Raw genomic sequence first — 16192 nt, 5'->3', positions numbered from 1 at the left:
CAAAACCCACTGGAATGGTAAAAAAGAACTGCAAGTTGTTTTGGAAAATTACAGTCTCTACTATTGCATTATTGTCTCATTGCTGGACTGCGATGTACTAATTTCCTCCGATAGAAAAAAAGCAACCAAGCAAAAAATTATGAGTGAAGGGGAAAAGGAGGGAAAACAAATCATAAAGATAGACTCTAAACTGGGATCTCCAGTCCTGAGACCATCTCTGTAGCATTGGAGCAGCACCTCAGCTGCGCAGGATCTTCCTGGAGCAAATGGTGAGAAAGCAGAGACAGTCAGACATTCCTCTTACTTCCAAGACAGACCTGGATGCCGGGCTCAGTGTGAGGAACAGGTCAGCACCATCCTGAGCACCTTGCTCACTCTTGGCTGTGGCGATCATCATTTGTTGGATCTGATAGCAGGAGGGATGGCAGACTTGGGGAGCCACTCTGCTAAGCCAGAGCTTGGGGTGCTTCAGGAATGACTGAACTGAACTGCCCAAGTGCCGTAACAGATTTGGAATCTGTGTACTTTTGGCTGTCATATAATGTAGTTGCTTTCAGTATCTACAGGCATAAATAACAACTGAGACCAAGGTCTGCAGCTGTATTATGAGTAAAATACCTTGCCAAGCACAGTATTAGGACTTTAATCACTAAATATTACCACAGAGCTGAGTTCTGTTTCATGGTGTGTCACTGTGCGTGTATCCAAGGCGCAGGAAAAGTCAGGAGGCAGTCTCACCCCTGCAGCCGGGGAGTCTTCAGAAGATTCGGTGCCCAGCCGGCAGGTGCCAAGGCGGAGGGTGCCCATCGCAGAGCCCCGCAGCCCCAGAGCCACCGCGGCTTCTCCCACACGCGAGCTGCACCAGATTTACTCCCAAGTTCAGCTAGCTGGGGGCAAATCAGCTTCTGGGTCCGATTCACCCACTTGAAATCACGCCTCCTCTCCCCCGTACGCCGGGCTGGGACAGTGTCTGGAGGCCCCTTTGCCGCCCTCCTTCCATCGCTCCGAACACCCACGGCAGTGAAGGAGCACTACCTTCCGCGCCAGCCACCGCGGCTCCTGCAGGGCTCCGGGGGGTTAAAACACGGATTTGTTTGTTTGTTTGTTTGTTTGTTTGTTTGTTATTTTTTAAGAAGGGGATTTAATAAAGGGCCCGGAGCCCGGCCATGGCCTCGGCTCTGTGCCAGGCAGGGGCTCCCTGCGCTCCAGCGCGGCTCCAGCGGCGCCGCGCCGGGGCGGAGCGGGCTGAGTCACCAGCCCCGGCCCCCGCGGGCAGCGGGGCAGCCCTCCCGAGCCAGCCTGGGGCTCGTCCACGTGTCCGGGGATTTAAAAAGTTGGGGCAGGGAGCGCGGACATGCCCAGAAGAGCGGCTGGCGGAGCGGCGGCGCCGGGAGCTCGGCGGACATGGGACACCTCTGGCACCGTCAGCCCCCCGCCAGCCCCGAGCGCGGCCCGGGGAAGGGAGGAGACGGCGCGGCGCCGCCCGGGCCCCCGCTACTCCTCCTCTTCGTCCTCCTCGCTTCCTCGATTTCTGCTTGCAAAGGTGAGGACGGCCGCGCTGGCGATGCCTTCCTGCGCCGCCAGCCGTGCGCATCGGTGGGGAGCAGCCTTGCGGGGCAGCTGCTGGGCACGGCTGCGGGCTTGCTCTGCCGGGCTTCTTCCCGTATCCCGCTAGCATCACTCTGCGCCGGCAAAACGCTCCAGCAACTTGGGGGATAGGCTTCTGTTAAAAGAGATCTAATTTTAAGCATCGTTTACTCTGATTTTAAAAAGCCAAGAAAAGACATGAAGCAACATGTATCACAAAATTGCGGGACAAATTAAGACTCCCTGGCACTCGTTCCAGCCTGTAGCAATATTAATCAGGTGAAGAATCCTGAAAGTTGCTATTTTTGTAGCAGGGGGCTCTCGTGAAACATCTAGCGGACTGTTTAACAAACCAAACTCTTTCCTACTCTATTTTCCTGCCTCAGAGAGATTAGCTGCTTACACCTTGCAAAGTAACATTACAAAATGCTGTGCAAGGACTATTTCTATTTTGTTTGTGTTATATTTGTGCGATTTGCTTTAGTTGTGAGGTTTTGTTCTGCTTTTTTTAAAATATTTTTAATATCAATAACCAAAGAAATCTAATTGCAGCATACTTAATATTATGTTAAAAATAAGTTCTGAAGATGTGAAAGAGGGGAGGGAAGGAAGAGGAGTGCAATGGAGGGCAGCGGCACACAGTATTTCATCGCTGTTCTTACAAATGATTGCCAGGAGCTTCTTTAGGGATGCAGCAGAGAGAAGAGAAGATGTAAGAAGTGAGTCCCAGGCTGTGCATCTGGCATTCTACTGCCTTGAGAGACGTTGAATTTCTTGAAGACAGCAGAATTGAAGGATAGGACAACAAACGTGCTGTGGACAATACTGATTTTGTAGGATTTCCTCCTCCATGTTCCTTTTAAATAGGACTCTTCTTCAATAGCACATGCTTTCTTTCCTTTCTCTCTCTCCTCTTTCTCTTCTCTCTCCTCTCTCTCTCTTCTCTCTCTTCGCTCTCTTCGCATCTTCTTCCCTTCTACTCCCTGACACACCCCCCCCCCCCCCCCCCCCCGCCCCCTGGCTTTTTTGTGTATGTTACAAAAAACCGTAACGTTTCAGTGTGTGTGCTCTTGTGTAAATGAATGAAGTCCTGTAAGTACTGCAGCCCAGTTCTGGGTAGGGTTATAGAGGAACACTGCTCAGTCTTTGGAGGAACACAGTCCTAGGTGCACAAGAAATAAAAATTTCTGACTATGTGGAGGAGTGGAGGAGGGTAAAGGAAAGTGAGGAGTGAGGAGTGAAATCCTTTATCTTCTCTGTCCAGAAGTTATAATATTCAGGTTTTCCTGCTTGTTGCCATAAGGTTTACTAATTCATGCTAATGCATTTCTTTAGCTCTCCCTGAAAAGCCTTGGGAACCAGCCAGTGGCAGAAGCAGAGTTCAGGGGTAGGCAGGCAATGCTTTGTTGAGGAAGGTGTGCTAATTTGAAGTGCTGCCCTACTCCACTCTTTTAACTAGGATACTAATCCCAGGTAGTACTCCAGTTTGAATGCACTAATTAAAGAGCAGAAGGCAATATAAGATAACTGTAGCACCTTTAATTTATTTGGCATTTTTCTTTGAAATGAAACAAATAATTGGAAATCAGTTTCCCTTTTATGTGAGCAAATCATATTTTTTAAAAAAATTCCACTTCTATATGGTGTAAAATTAAGAGCCCCTCTAATTCTTTTTTGCAGCAATGCCAGCATCTGTGCTAGTTAGTCACCTTAAGTCTGTGCCAGTACAAAAACATGGTTTTGAAGACCATCCCTTCTGCTCATTGGACATTCTAGCTAGGTCTAGCACCAGTTTCCCTCCCGTGGGAGTTACAGCATATCCTCTCACTGATACCGTTGTGTGGTATCTGACGTACTCACAATGCAGCAATGCTCATTTCTGTTATTTACAGAGACTCTAACAGTACACTGCTATCAGAAATACACTGCCAGGTAAGAGGGATATTCTGAACATTGAGCTGGAAGGGATCCTGGGACAGTAACTTCCATGTCTGCAGCCTGGGTGGGTAGAGATAGAGAAAGGAGCTGCCTCAAGTTAAGCACAGCTTCACTCCCTCATTATGCAATTAGAGAACACATTTAATCTACTGAGGGACAAGTTTTTCCACATCACATATGCAAGACAGAGAAAAAAAATCCAGTTACACTTGTACTGTCTATCAGTGTCTCAAAACAACATGTTCATTTCATGGGCACTATTTATATGCAATCGTACATTACACAGTGCATGTTCAGTTCTGCAGCTGTAGCATACAAGGAGGCAAGAAGTAGAGTCCAGATCCTCCACTCACAGTGAGTGCACTGGAGGGGAGAAAAGTTTGCAGAAAGCTCGAGGTTGTAGGAACTGGAATGTGATTTTCTGAGCAGGTCTCAGTGAGACCTAAGTAACTTCCATACTGTTTATTGCTCAGACATGTGAATGTCCACATCTGCTGTGAACTTGTGGAAAAGCATCCTGCTGTGTTGCTGAAATAGAGCAGGAAAAAACTGCCTGACAAACCAGAGCACCCAGGGTCACAGGCTTCCTTGGACCAAGCAGCTCTGGGACTTTGCAGTTAATAGTTGTGCTAGGTATGTCTGACATGGGACACTCATACAAATGACCTTTGCTGTACAGTATTGCTAAGCATGGTTTGTGCTTATAGGTGCACCAATGCCATCCCAAGCACTTGAATCTCATGAGGATTTGCAGCTGTTGAAAGAGGTAAGCATCATCTACCATATGGTATCCTCCCATTTCTTCTGTGCCCACCCTTGCTACAGTCCCACCTCAGTAGCCAGTATTTCTCTTGCACAGAGTTCAGCTGTGTTTTCTTCCAGTATGTCTTCCTGTAGGTCTCCTATCCTGGCATCAGCAAAGAGATGAAATATCTAATTTTAAAGATATTCTGAACAGTTGCTTCAGGAGGAATGTTGGAACTAAGTGTTGAGATGTCATTTTGAGAAGAGATTGTCTTGTCTCAATGGAGAGCTATGTTTGATAACGATCAATGACCCAGCAGTCACTGTCCCTGGAAGCATCACAGTGTCCCTCTCATCTGGTAGTTTTATAATCTGTACATGAAACTCAGGAATTATTTCAACTCATCCAGTCTTGCTTCTTGCATCCTCTGTTCTGCACACAAGGCTGGGACACTGTTCAATCCTATCCTAGCCTCTCAATTTACTAGGTAAAGGACAATGTACTGTGTCAATTAGCTCCTCTAACATCTGGCTACTGACTGGTATCATAACTTCTGCTCTTATCTCTGAAATGAACGTTTGTTTTGACTCTGGAGTGTGATGCATGTGTTAACACAGACACTTCCCTGCCCTTTTGGAACGGATGGAGTGGCAGGGCATAAAATGTGGAGAGGGTTTATTCTGCAGCTTCCATGCCCTGGTGTTGCTGCAGCTGTCAACTATTGTGTTGACATTTAATTTAGTGGTTTTTGATAACATTGGAAAATAAGTGACTCATCAGAGGGCCAGATGCAGAGAGTAAATTTCTTCTGATTGAGACCATTACAGGAGACATTCTGCTTACTGTCATCTCCCCACAGTTCATATTGGACATAATAACTCAAAACCCAACCTATTCCAGACTGGCACTTGAATGAGCCCTAGAGATGCTTATCACCTGGGAAAAACAGGCTCTTGGGAAGTAAGATCCTGATAACTGTAAGGAGTTTTTGAAAATGAGTTATTTATATTCTAGATTTAAAAAGCTGGTTTTATACATTTCTGCATGTCTTGATAAGATTTTCTAGCTGTAAGATTTGTCCCTGTGGTGACTGGAAATCAAGGCAAAGGTCCTGTTGATTTCAATGAAGAAAACGGAATGCATAAGATACTAAATATCATAAAACTTTGTAATAGGAGCAATATAAAACTTACCATTAAAACTAGAATTAGGCTGACTAGAAAGGATCTAAGGAAAGAGAATTAGATATATAGTAGTTACATACCCTAAATCAACCTAATTACTCACTCATAGCAGTTCACCAGGGTTTCACAAAGCGCAAATAATAATTATTCCCTCTTTGCTACTTTACTAGTGGATCATTCAGGAGAAAACCTGCCTCTAAATAAATCTAGTAGGATCCAGGAATGGCTCTGAGTTTATAAATTTGAGAACTTTGTTACTACATATTTTGTTCCTTTACTTGGCTCTTACTTCCTTGTATTTATGTTATTTAACCAATTCCAAGCAACCTGCAATCATCTATCCCCAGGCCACATTTCTGAGATAGGAGAGAAAATTTTGGAGAAGATGCATAAAAGTTAAAAACCATTAATTTTTAAAAATTAATTAACAGAAATTATGGCATTCCCTCAGCCTTTGCTTTGTCTGAGAAGGTTTCATCTGAAAGACACCACTGTGTTGAACACAAAGCAGCCTCTGGCTTGTTCTGCTACTGAATTATGGGAGTTCTTTGTGTCAAATAAATAAACAAATAAAACCTAAAGAATCCCCAAGAGGAAACAGCCCTTTTTTTAACATAAGCTTCCAAAATTGCTTCAGCTTGATTTGATCTCATTCATTGCTGACTTCTTCCTCTATACTTTCTCACTCTGAAAGTAGTGAGGCTGGACTATTACACTCAAACACATTCAAAATGAAGGAAAAAGAGAACAGAGAGGATGTGTTACCAACAATACCTATTTGAAAAGGGTTTTCCCACTATGTTTGCTAATGCTTTCTCATAGATTGTCTCTGGAGAAATGAATCATCTCCTGTCATGAAGTGCTCAGATAAGCATTATTATTTTTTTAAATTTCTTTTTTCCTTTGATGTTTTCACTGCTAATGTGTGTCACTTAGGGCTTTTTATCTATAAAAAATTGCAAGAACAATTGCATTGCCTGCTTTATTAAAAAAAAAAACCCACCCCAAATTACTATGTTTTTTTGCAGCCTGTGATACAACTCTGTAGTTATTTAATAAAATTTTATGTTGCTTTTTGTCATCGTTATTAAACTGTGCAACTTCAGTTGCAGTGCTGGAAACTTTTCCTTACAGAATACTCGGAGCTTTCAGCGCTGGTAATATTATAAATACCTTTTATTCTATTTCTTAGTCCTTCTCTATTAATAACTCCACTAAAAATTAGTCAGAATTACATTGTTCTTTCATCTTGGAAAAGAGACAGAAGGAGGATGTAATTAATACAAGGTTATGAAGTGTAGGGAGAGGGTGGGTAGGAATCACTTGTTCGATACCTCTTCCAAGACAAGATCAGGACAGCACGCAATGAAGGCAGCTCTGAAAAGGCTGGTGAAGACGAAAACTAGTGGTGTTTCACATGATATTTAGGAAACTGTTGGCATGAATTGACTGGTGTGCATAAGACATGCCAGCACATATCATAATCGCCCAAGGGACGCATGTGTCCCGTGCCTGTAGGGATGCTGTAATCCAATGAAAAGAGTTGTGTCTAAGGATTGATCCTTGAATCCCTTGCCTTAGTTCTGTCATTTTTTTCACAGTTTTGTATAATTCAAAGATATTGCAGAAGAGATTCAAGTTCATAGTTCATGCCCCCGATGCTTACAACCATAACTTAAAATATGACTTAGTCTGAGAAGTTTGCAGTTAAGAGGGGTATGTGGTGGGCAGGGAATAAAGGTCACAGATATGTATGTTTGTTCAAGTCAAACAAGTATAAGGTTGTTGTTGTTGTTGTTTTCTTTTTTATGTGGTTAAGGCCCTTTCCCCCTTTGAATGCAAACTATTTAATGGATGGTCCTATAAGGATGCCTTACAGCAGGCAAGCTGGCCATGCCATTAGCTGCACTAATCTTTTTCTGAAAATAAGCATATATCACTTGTTTTTATTATTCTGTTTTCCTAAAAAAAACCCCAACTGTGTGAACTCTTACAGATAGATGATGCATGTTCTGCTTACCTGTCCACAGATTCTCAGCCTCAGGTGAGTCAGACAGAGGTAACTCTACTATTTTGATGCTGTTTGTTGTATGCAGTGGAATTGGATGTTTGATACCCGGGTTCCTGTTTTCTTTGCACTAGGTGTCCAGTACAGTGGAAGAACTTTGTTTTTTGGTCATGGGATTTCTCCAGAAGCCACAGGTAATGCACACAAAATCCTGCTTAGCATTTTTGAAGCCTGATCCCTCATTGTGCCATTGTCTACAGTGAATTCTGAGGACTCAGTATGCAAAGTGTCATTCAGCTCTGGAAGTACTTCTATCAGTTTTTATTCTGAAATGCCATGTGCCAGAATGTAACACCTTGTAAAGACACCAGGGATAAGTCAATGTTTGGAAGATCATCTTCAGGTTGGGTACAAGGTGTTAGGTGTTTTTATTACTCTAGATTAGAAAAGCTATGAATCCTCAACAGACAAATTTACTTAGGAGAGTCTGAGGACGAACTACAGAATATCTGCTAAACACATCTAACTCTTCTAGGACAGACTAATCAATGCTCTCTACAGAGTTTGAAATGATTAGTTAGATTGATAAGCAAAGACATACATCTGCCAAGGAAAAAGAATATTTCAACTCAGTGCTGAAAAGATTATGTATGTAATCAAAATTATCCATTGTTCTTTTTATTTTAATAAATAAAAGCCTTTCTACCAACTATTATTCCCACAGGGTTTAGATGAGAAAGACAAGACCAAAAGGGTAAGATGTCTATATATGTCCTACACACTAAAGAAAGGAAAGAAAATCATAAAACTCTTGCCCTGTTTTGTAGTAAAACTCCACCTTTAATTTTTTCAAACAGTTCTTATTTCATTATTCTAAGACTCATGACCCGGGCAACTCAGACATCATGGTAAGTGGCCTAGCACCTCCTTATGAGTGAGTACATGTGTGTTTGTATATAAAACCAAGGCAATATTCCTTTTTTCCAATAGTCTCTCCAACTGTACAGCAAGTTCAGGACTGTAGAGGTGTGGAAAAAAAGATCTAACAAACTCAACCAAACATTCATGGAATCCCAACTGAATCTTAATCTTGTAGTTTCAAATTTTAAGAATGAGACCAAATACTTTTATTGGGTATTGGAACATAGCACATGCAGTGAAACAATGTGGACTTACAGGACCTGAGAACATGACTATAACAATTAGATGTTCTTGAAGCATTTTTATTAATTATTAATTAAACTGTATTAATTCATTCGCACATCATAAATATGTAGCTGGCAAAACAGTATTTAAGTCTCACTTGGACTTTGGATTATATTCTGAATGAAAAATATAATTTAAACCATGATTAAGAATTGTTGTTCTAAAAGTAATCTCATAAACCAGCAAGCCATGTACACGATCCATTCTCGCTTTTGAAGTGCAAACATACTCTGTTACCCATGTGCACCTACACACCATAGGATTTTGAGAGAATTAAACATATTTCCTTATTTCTTAGCAATCATTCTTATACGCCGATGTCCATTTTTTCCTTGTTATGTACATTTCTCCAGATATATGTGGTGTATTTCCTAAAAAGTGATGTTGCTCATATTGGCATCAATGTTTTCATGCTACAGCTGCTTTGGAGGCTTAATGGTAATTAAGGCACAGTGAAATGAGCTCTTTCTGCTACTGTCACTGCTCCTGCTAAAAAGGTTACTGCATCCCACTGCACCACCATCCTGAATACCTTTGCTGCTGCTGCTTTCTCACTTCTTTTGGTTTAGCTGTGCAGATGACTATTTTCTAGCCTTTCTCAGAGATACTAACTTAGGTGAGATCCACCATTCCTCAGCTTTATAAGCTCTCTCCACTGGCTGCAAGACAGAGCCCAAGTGGACAGCTGGGATGCTCATTAACTACTTCAATCACATCAGACTCCTACTTTTCTTAGGTATTGTGATCCCATATTGTCTACCTTAGGCAGATAGCAAAACATTGGCTACAAACAAGCAAGTTCTTTTTACCTATTAAGTACAATAACACTTTGATAACTCTGGTTCTCCGTATATTACAACCCTCTTAATCGCATTACTTTTATAAGAAGTATGGTAGCAAAAATACATTGATTTTTAACTATATTTATAGGAGTTGAAGGTTTAAATTAGTTAATGGAACACAGGTTTTTTATACTTTATTTCTTCCTGCGGACCTCTCTCCAAAATCCTACCTAGTTGTGTTTTTCCAGGGTGAGCACACAGGCTGCACACAATGCCACTGCACATAATTGGCCTGTCTGCAAGCTTAAAGTCCTGTTGAACACAAGGAATTTCATGATCAGAGCTTAGACAGAGTGACCAGTGCCATGGGTACAAATGTCCCTTGAGAATGGATTTCTACTGTACACTGTTCTTTAGCAAAAAATCAGATTGTTTTTGTTGTTGTTGCCATTTATTTTGAAGTAAAATGAACTTTTCAGTACAACAGAGGTTGAAGCTGCTAACTTTTATAGTAGAAAATTGTAGAACTGTTAGTAGGAATACTGTATGGAAATATTCTCAGTACCACTCATAGAGACTGATCAAAGTTTGAATAATTACAGGAGTCTGTAAATGGTTCTGAACTTTCAGTTAGTAAGGGTGAGGATACCTAACTTTTCCCTCCATCACTCTGTGTAGTGTAAATACAAATGTTGATGCCTGTTTGTTGTCAAGTCAAAATGTAAAAAAAAAAAAAAAAAAAAAAAGTTTTTCAAGTAAGAAGTTTCTCAGTCTTCAGTCCTTTTTTGGTGCATGTTTGGTCCATGAGCCAATGGTGCAGAAAGAGACTTTTTTTTGCCTCGTAAGGGCCAGATTTTACTGTTGCTCATGTGTGTGTTCGTGTCCTCTCAGTCCTCTGTCCTGCATCCTTTACTGCAACTCGTTCCTCAGCTTAATGAGAGAAGACTGAAGAGATACAAACTGGACGTATGTAAACTTAAACTCTGCATGCTTATGTTCTCACACTTTGTGATTCATTAGCTTTTCTAAAAATGCCCTTGTAGACCTTTCTGCTTATATATTTTGGTTGGACTACCCAGATCTGGATGTCACAAAATGTGCTTCAGGAAGCTTTATCGCGCTGCTGATCTTTTTTCTTCCTCATATTGGGAAGAAAAACAGAACCTGCTGTACATAAACACATCCACCTCTCTCCCTGATTAGATAAGGAATTGAAAATGTGGATGGGTGAGGAGGAAACATGCTCTACTAAATTCATTCTTTCTCCCCAGTTTTAAACAACACCAGATTCTTTCATGGCTTTGATTCCTCTTGAGCTACAGCCTACCTGGTAGGAAATATCTAAGACAGAAGACTCGAGGATTTTCTTGGCTAATCAATATAAGAGCCTGAGCAAAATACCTTATAGAGGGCAGGCATTAAAATTAAACTCTAAGTAATCATACACCTTCATGAATACATATCTTTCTGTGTACATATATACATGCAGGTTTGTGAATAATCTCGCATATTTATTACGGCAGGTTTTTGGTTTTTTCTTTAACATCGCCAAATCCTTAGAAATTTAGAAGGTGTGTGTTACATAAATGACAGAGTCTTAGCTTCAGCTGTTTTCTAATACCAGACTTCTGACATGAACTCAAACAAGAACAGGTAATCTTTAAGAAGTGTCTGGTTGTAAGAGGAAAATGACATTAACATAAATCACAATTTCTCACTAATAATTGTATTCTTGATTCCTTTTCTATTTTGGATGAATCTCTTACTCTTGTAGCAGCTGCCTATTTTGCTCCTGTTTTCAGTTTTGTTCACACGTTGAATAGGAAAAATAGAAAAAAATTCATAGGAATACTGTAAAGCTCAAATGGCAATGTACTGAAAAAATTTTACTCTTTTGAAATATAAAAAAATATAGTAGTGATCAGATTATAAATACAAGATGGGTGTAGATAATGCTAGAATGAGAAGAACAAGAGAAATAAAAATCACGCAGATGTTTTATGTACAGCAAGAAACTGAATATAATGCTATATGTGATGAACTGAAGTCAGAATTAAAATCAAGACTCAAAAATTATATATGTTTTAAACTCTACTTCCTTTGAAAGCTTCCCTGGATTGAATCTACTTCAGTAGTTTGGAAAGAACTGCATGGGAATCATGGGAAATCAGTTCCCATGATTGATGTGAATCACCCTGTTTTGCACAATTCTCACAGCATTAGAATAGAGCATGGTGTGATTCCTTTCTTTGACACTTCACCTAATGGTATTTACCCAAGAGGTCACAGCACCCCAGATTTTAGTTAAGAAATGCCCTCATTGCTTAATAAAAGCCATCTTCATTGTAAGCTCTGGTGAGAACACTGAGACTATCTTGTTTCTCAAATTTACTGTCTCCCCACCTGCAGGACAGACACATCACTCTGATACCAACTTCAGCAAATAAAACACTGTGATTAAGCTTATGTGTTCTCTAATCATGAAGGTCTCAGTAAAGCAACTGGATACTTCATGCTTTGTAATTGTTACATTTAAAGGGAATTTCTGTTTTCTTCATGATTCGTTACCCTCCTTGCTATATGGATCACCAGGCAGCTGTTTCACCCTGTGTGTGGCATGCACAGGACAGACTATCATAAGCACTGCCCTTTGGGAATTAATGTGAGAGGGGTGTGTATGGTACATCTTTGGGAGCAGTGTGGGGTCTCATTCCTGGGAGCAGCCCAAGTATTTCTGATCCTTAAACTTTGTATTTTTGTCCTCCACAAGATGCAAAAAGCAACTCTATCTGCAGAGACTCTGCTATTGTGAAGACGCTCTTGCTATACCTGGGTAATGAACCCTGGAAAATCAGAGGCAAAGGCTGTTCATCACCTCTGGTACCATTCAAAAGCAATCTGAGCTGATCTAAAACTTCAGGTGGAATTCAGCTCTATTCATATGTTCTCTGCTATTTCTACATGACAACGTAAACTTTGTGTTACTGACATGGAGAAATGACATAAAGCATTTAAGGAGTAAGACTGTACATAGTACTGGAAAAAAATGTTTAATATATACATAAACAACCTCTCTGTATGAATTAATTTACAGCTGTAGATATAATTTAAAATATTTATTTATTTATTTATTTATTTATTTATTTATTTATTTATTTATCTATTTATCTATTTATTTTTCAGGAAGAACTTCAGGGACCTGGAGCAATTCAAAGCAGAGGTTACTTTTTCTACAGGGTATGTTTGGGTTTGATTTTTTTTTTCTTCTTTTTTTTTTTTTCTTTTTGTTTTGTGGCGAGAGTTACCAAAAAAGCCCACAAAACAAACCAAAACAAAACAAAGCAGATAAATAACTGAATTACAGAAAGAATTACTGTGATTGAGGACACTTTTTTCAGTAAGAGCATTCCACCCTACAGGACATCTCCAGGTCTGTTCCCGACATTTCCTTGTATTAAAATAAAGGCATTGTAGGAATTTTTTAAAATCGTATTCCTAGGCTTGTGTATACATGATACCATTCTATGCCTTAAGAAGTCATTGGTTATTTTGTATCTGTTTGTCAGAGAAAGTTCTAGAAAATATGGCATCTTGGCAAATCTTTGTAAAACATTGTTCAACAGGGTATGTTTGCACATGAAATAAATATGATTCCATGTTTAAAAATGGTGCTAGATCTGACCTCACCATTTTCTTTCTGTTTTGACCAGTATGGTAAGAAACTAGATACAGAAATTCTCATGAGACTGAATCTACTGTGCTCAGCTTTTATGCCACAGAACCTTTTTTGTTCACTTTAGCAGTATTGAGAAGGTGGCAAGTCAGACATTCGAATAGTCCTCTTGATTTTGCTTAGTATTTCCACTTAAATAAGGAACTGCCTAATGGCTTTAAATAAAAATGAGGCTAGGGTTGTACTCAATGATCTTGAAGGTCTTTTTGCAACCTAAATTATAATATAATTTATTTATATTCTATAATTCTAATGAGAAGACCACAGATTTGTATAGTTGAATTCTTATGTGTCAGGCTTGGATCTTTAGAGTTGTTATGACGGCCAAAGTTATGGGTAATATTAGCATTGGTGCATTCATGCTTCCAGAGTAAAAGACAAATCTGTACGAAGCCCAGGAAGAAACTTTTTATCTGCTTTAGTAGAAGTTGTATCAAGTCCCTCATTAGTGCAAAATATTTCTGAAAAACACCGTGGTGAAAAGAGAGAAAGTCCTTGACAATATCAAAGAATCTAAAAAGAAACAAACAATCTAAAAAGAAAGTCATTGAGTGGCGTGTATTTGTTTGTTAATAGCAACAAACACTAATAATGCAATAATAACAACAATCAGCAAGCACATTTTAAGAAAATGCAAAAATAATAAGGATTAACTATTTCTTAAAGTGACTTCTTAGTTTTCTCCTCTTTATAAAATCATACAAGATAAACCTTTCTTCAATCAATATGCAGTAAATTTTAGAGTATAATTCTCCTCCAGAAGTAGCTATAGATTAAACAATGACTTATCTTAGGTGTATCTTTGATAATAATCACAATGACACTACTGAGAAATTCACCAATTTCTATACTCACCAAGTTGTTAGGGACTTTGTTAGTAAATTCTGTCCATTTTACAGAATATATAACTAACTGAATATTTGTCTTTCAGCCACGTAATGGAAGGAGATCAGTGGATTTTCGCTAAGGAGGTATTTATTTAATGCTTTTAATCATGATCTATGTGTAAACTACTTCATTTTTAGCCAAATAGACCACAATATTTTTGTTGAGAACTTGTCTCAAAAAGCCTTTAACTGTGTAATTGGCTTAGATTTCCACCTTCAAACTTCTCCCAGATGTGTTAAATACACTTCTGTTCAGATGAAGTGAAGCTGTAGGTATTCTGTTCCCAGAAGAGAGAACACAGAGGTGTTTCAGGCAGCAAATGGAAAATATTCCACATTTGTAAACAATTTGGTCAGTACTGATGATAAGTAAATCTAAGAAAGAACTGAGTCAACTACCTGTCAAATGAATGCTGAGAAGTAAACCCACATCTTGGAGGTAATTCCCTAATCTTATGAAGATAAGGAACTCACACTGAAACTGAGTGGAAACTTCAGGATTTCATTTCAGTGCCTGCAACTATTTGGAGAGATGTAAAATGTACACCAAAAATACAACACTCTCTTATCTAATGTATTTTATACTGCCATTTTTTAAAAATGTTGTATCCAACTTAGTGTTGTATCAACAGCTGATGCTCTATCTTATTTTGCAGGATTATAGATTCCTGACTTAGAACCAAAACTGCAGGAATTCTGAGTACATGGACATACTGTTTTCCTTACAATAATTATTCCTTATTAATGTACAATTAGAAATGACTTGAATGTAAATATTCTCAAACCAGCTTCTGTTAAGAAGGTCTTTACTATCTTGATTATATTAAAAGCATATTAAAATTATTTGTTTCCTAGCGTTACGATGTTTACAACCACATACAATTCAACTGTAAAAGAGTCAGTGTTTGCATGCAACAGACATGGCCTCTAATAACCCTGTTAAGCAAATTTTCCCTTCTAAATAAAGGCCCTCAGCCAGAGAGTTGTTTAATGAGAATGTTTGCAATCAAAATTACTGTTTTTTTTTTTTTCCAGAATACTTTGTGATTTGTGTGTTTCACTGTCTGAAAAAAAAAAAAAAAAAAAGAGAGAATCCCTTTTCCCTTAATAAAAGGAACCTGAACAAGCTGCATGTTTTGAAGAAATATCGTGACTTTAGTTCAACTAAAATATAATGGCATCCTTTTTTAGCTATTAAAAACACAGATGCACTATGGTTCTCATTTAGAGGGCTTCATTGTAACTGGGATCACAATTCACTTGCAAACTCAAGTGCTTTCCATGGAGACTGAAAGAAACGCTACTCAGAAGCACAAGTTAGCCTTACAATCTTCCCAGCTGTTCTCTCCAAGTTTATTTTTGCACCAAAATTGTGTTAAATCCTGTTGTTGAGGTTGTAATTATATTGAAAGTGATCACTTGGAACTAGATGACCTTTAAGTCCCTTCCAACCCAAACTCTTCTGTGCTTCTGTGATTCAGTTTAGAAGTGGACTGGAGTTTTTAACATTATATTGGCTGGTCACGGTTTGAATTGGCCTCAGCACTGCTACTCCTGCTTCTGCACTTTTGAATGAGCAATGAAACCTCAGAAGGTAGCTGGAAAAATTATGGCCTCAGAGGAAGCCAAACTGAGATGACCTTTTCCTCTTCTTGCCCACTTGTTTTTGCTCAGCATTTTAATAATTAACACTTCTTATAACAAAATTTGTTCACTATTTATGGTTTAATTTTAATTATTTTCACTTGGTTATTTTAAAAAGGATTCTGAATTAAACATGCAATACAGGTAGTGACAACTAGTATGACATCTAACATTCACAGATAATTAATTTTCATAGTTTCATAAAGGAGCCAGTCAGTATAAGGAAGATTACCATTCTGAATTTTTGGTAGCAATCCACTCCTCTATTTCTCTATTTTCCTGTATAGTTATAATTAAATAAAGTACTTCCCACCCCCCCCCCCCCCCCGCCTTTCTCTTGCCCAGAGTTATGGCAAAGTAATTTCTGAAATAAATACATATTTTTCTTTCATTAGTTCTACATCTGCTTATTACTTTTCATACATTTAAAATGTTTGGTGACTCTGGAGAACAAAAGATGGACTTATTTTGGGTTTTT

At 39.2% G+C, this 16192-nt stretch overlaps 1 protein-coding gene across 5 annotated transcripts; it reads left to right on the top strand.

The window, feature by feature from the left end:
• The first annotated feature begins 1378 nt into the window (after positions 1–1378).
• NMU (neuromedin U) lies at positions 1379–15201 on the top strand. Of its 5 annotated transcripts, XM_040064645.2 has the most exons (10): positions 1379–1543; positions 4233–4291; positions 7451–7498; positions 7597–7656; positions 8187–8216; positions 8320–8370; positions 10342–10416; positions 12634–12687; positions 14115–14154; positions 14727–15201. In XM_040064645.2, exons 1-9 carry the CDS (start codon positions 1405–1407, stop codon positions 14148–14150), a joined length of 552 nt encoding a protein of 183 aa, XP_039920579.1. In that variant the 5' UTR covers positions 1379–1404; the 3' UTR covers positions 14151–14154; positions 14727–15201. The 5 variants fall into 5 exon arrangements, with proteins under 5 accessions (XP_039920579.1, XP_039920580.1, XP_039920581.1 ...); XM_040064646.2 differs by lacking the exon at positions 8187–8216; XM_040064647.2 differs by lacking the exon at positions 10342–10416.
• The last annotated feature ends 991 nt before the right edge of the window (positions 15202–16192 follow it).

This window comes from Hirundo rustica, chromosome 5, assembly GCF_015227805.2.
Source record: "Hirundo rustica isolate bHirRus1 chromosome 5, bHirRus1.pri.v3, whole genome shotgun sequence".
NCBI lineage: Eukaryota > Metazoa > Chordata > Aves > Passeriformes > Hirundinidae > Hirundo > Hirundo rustica.
Note: the sequence above shows the minus strand (reverse complement) of the source record. Positions and strands in the feature narration are given on the sequence as shown.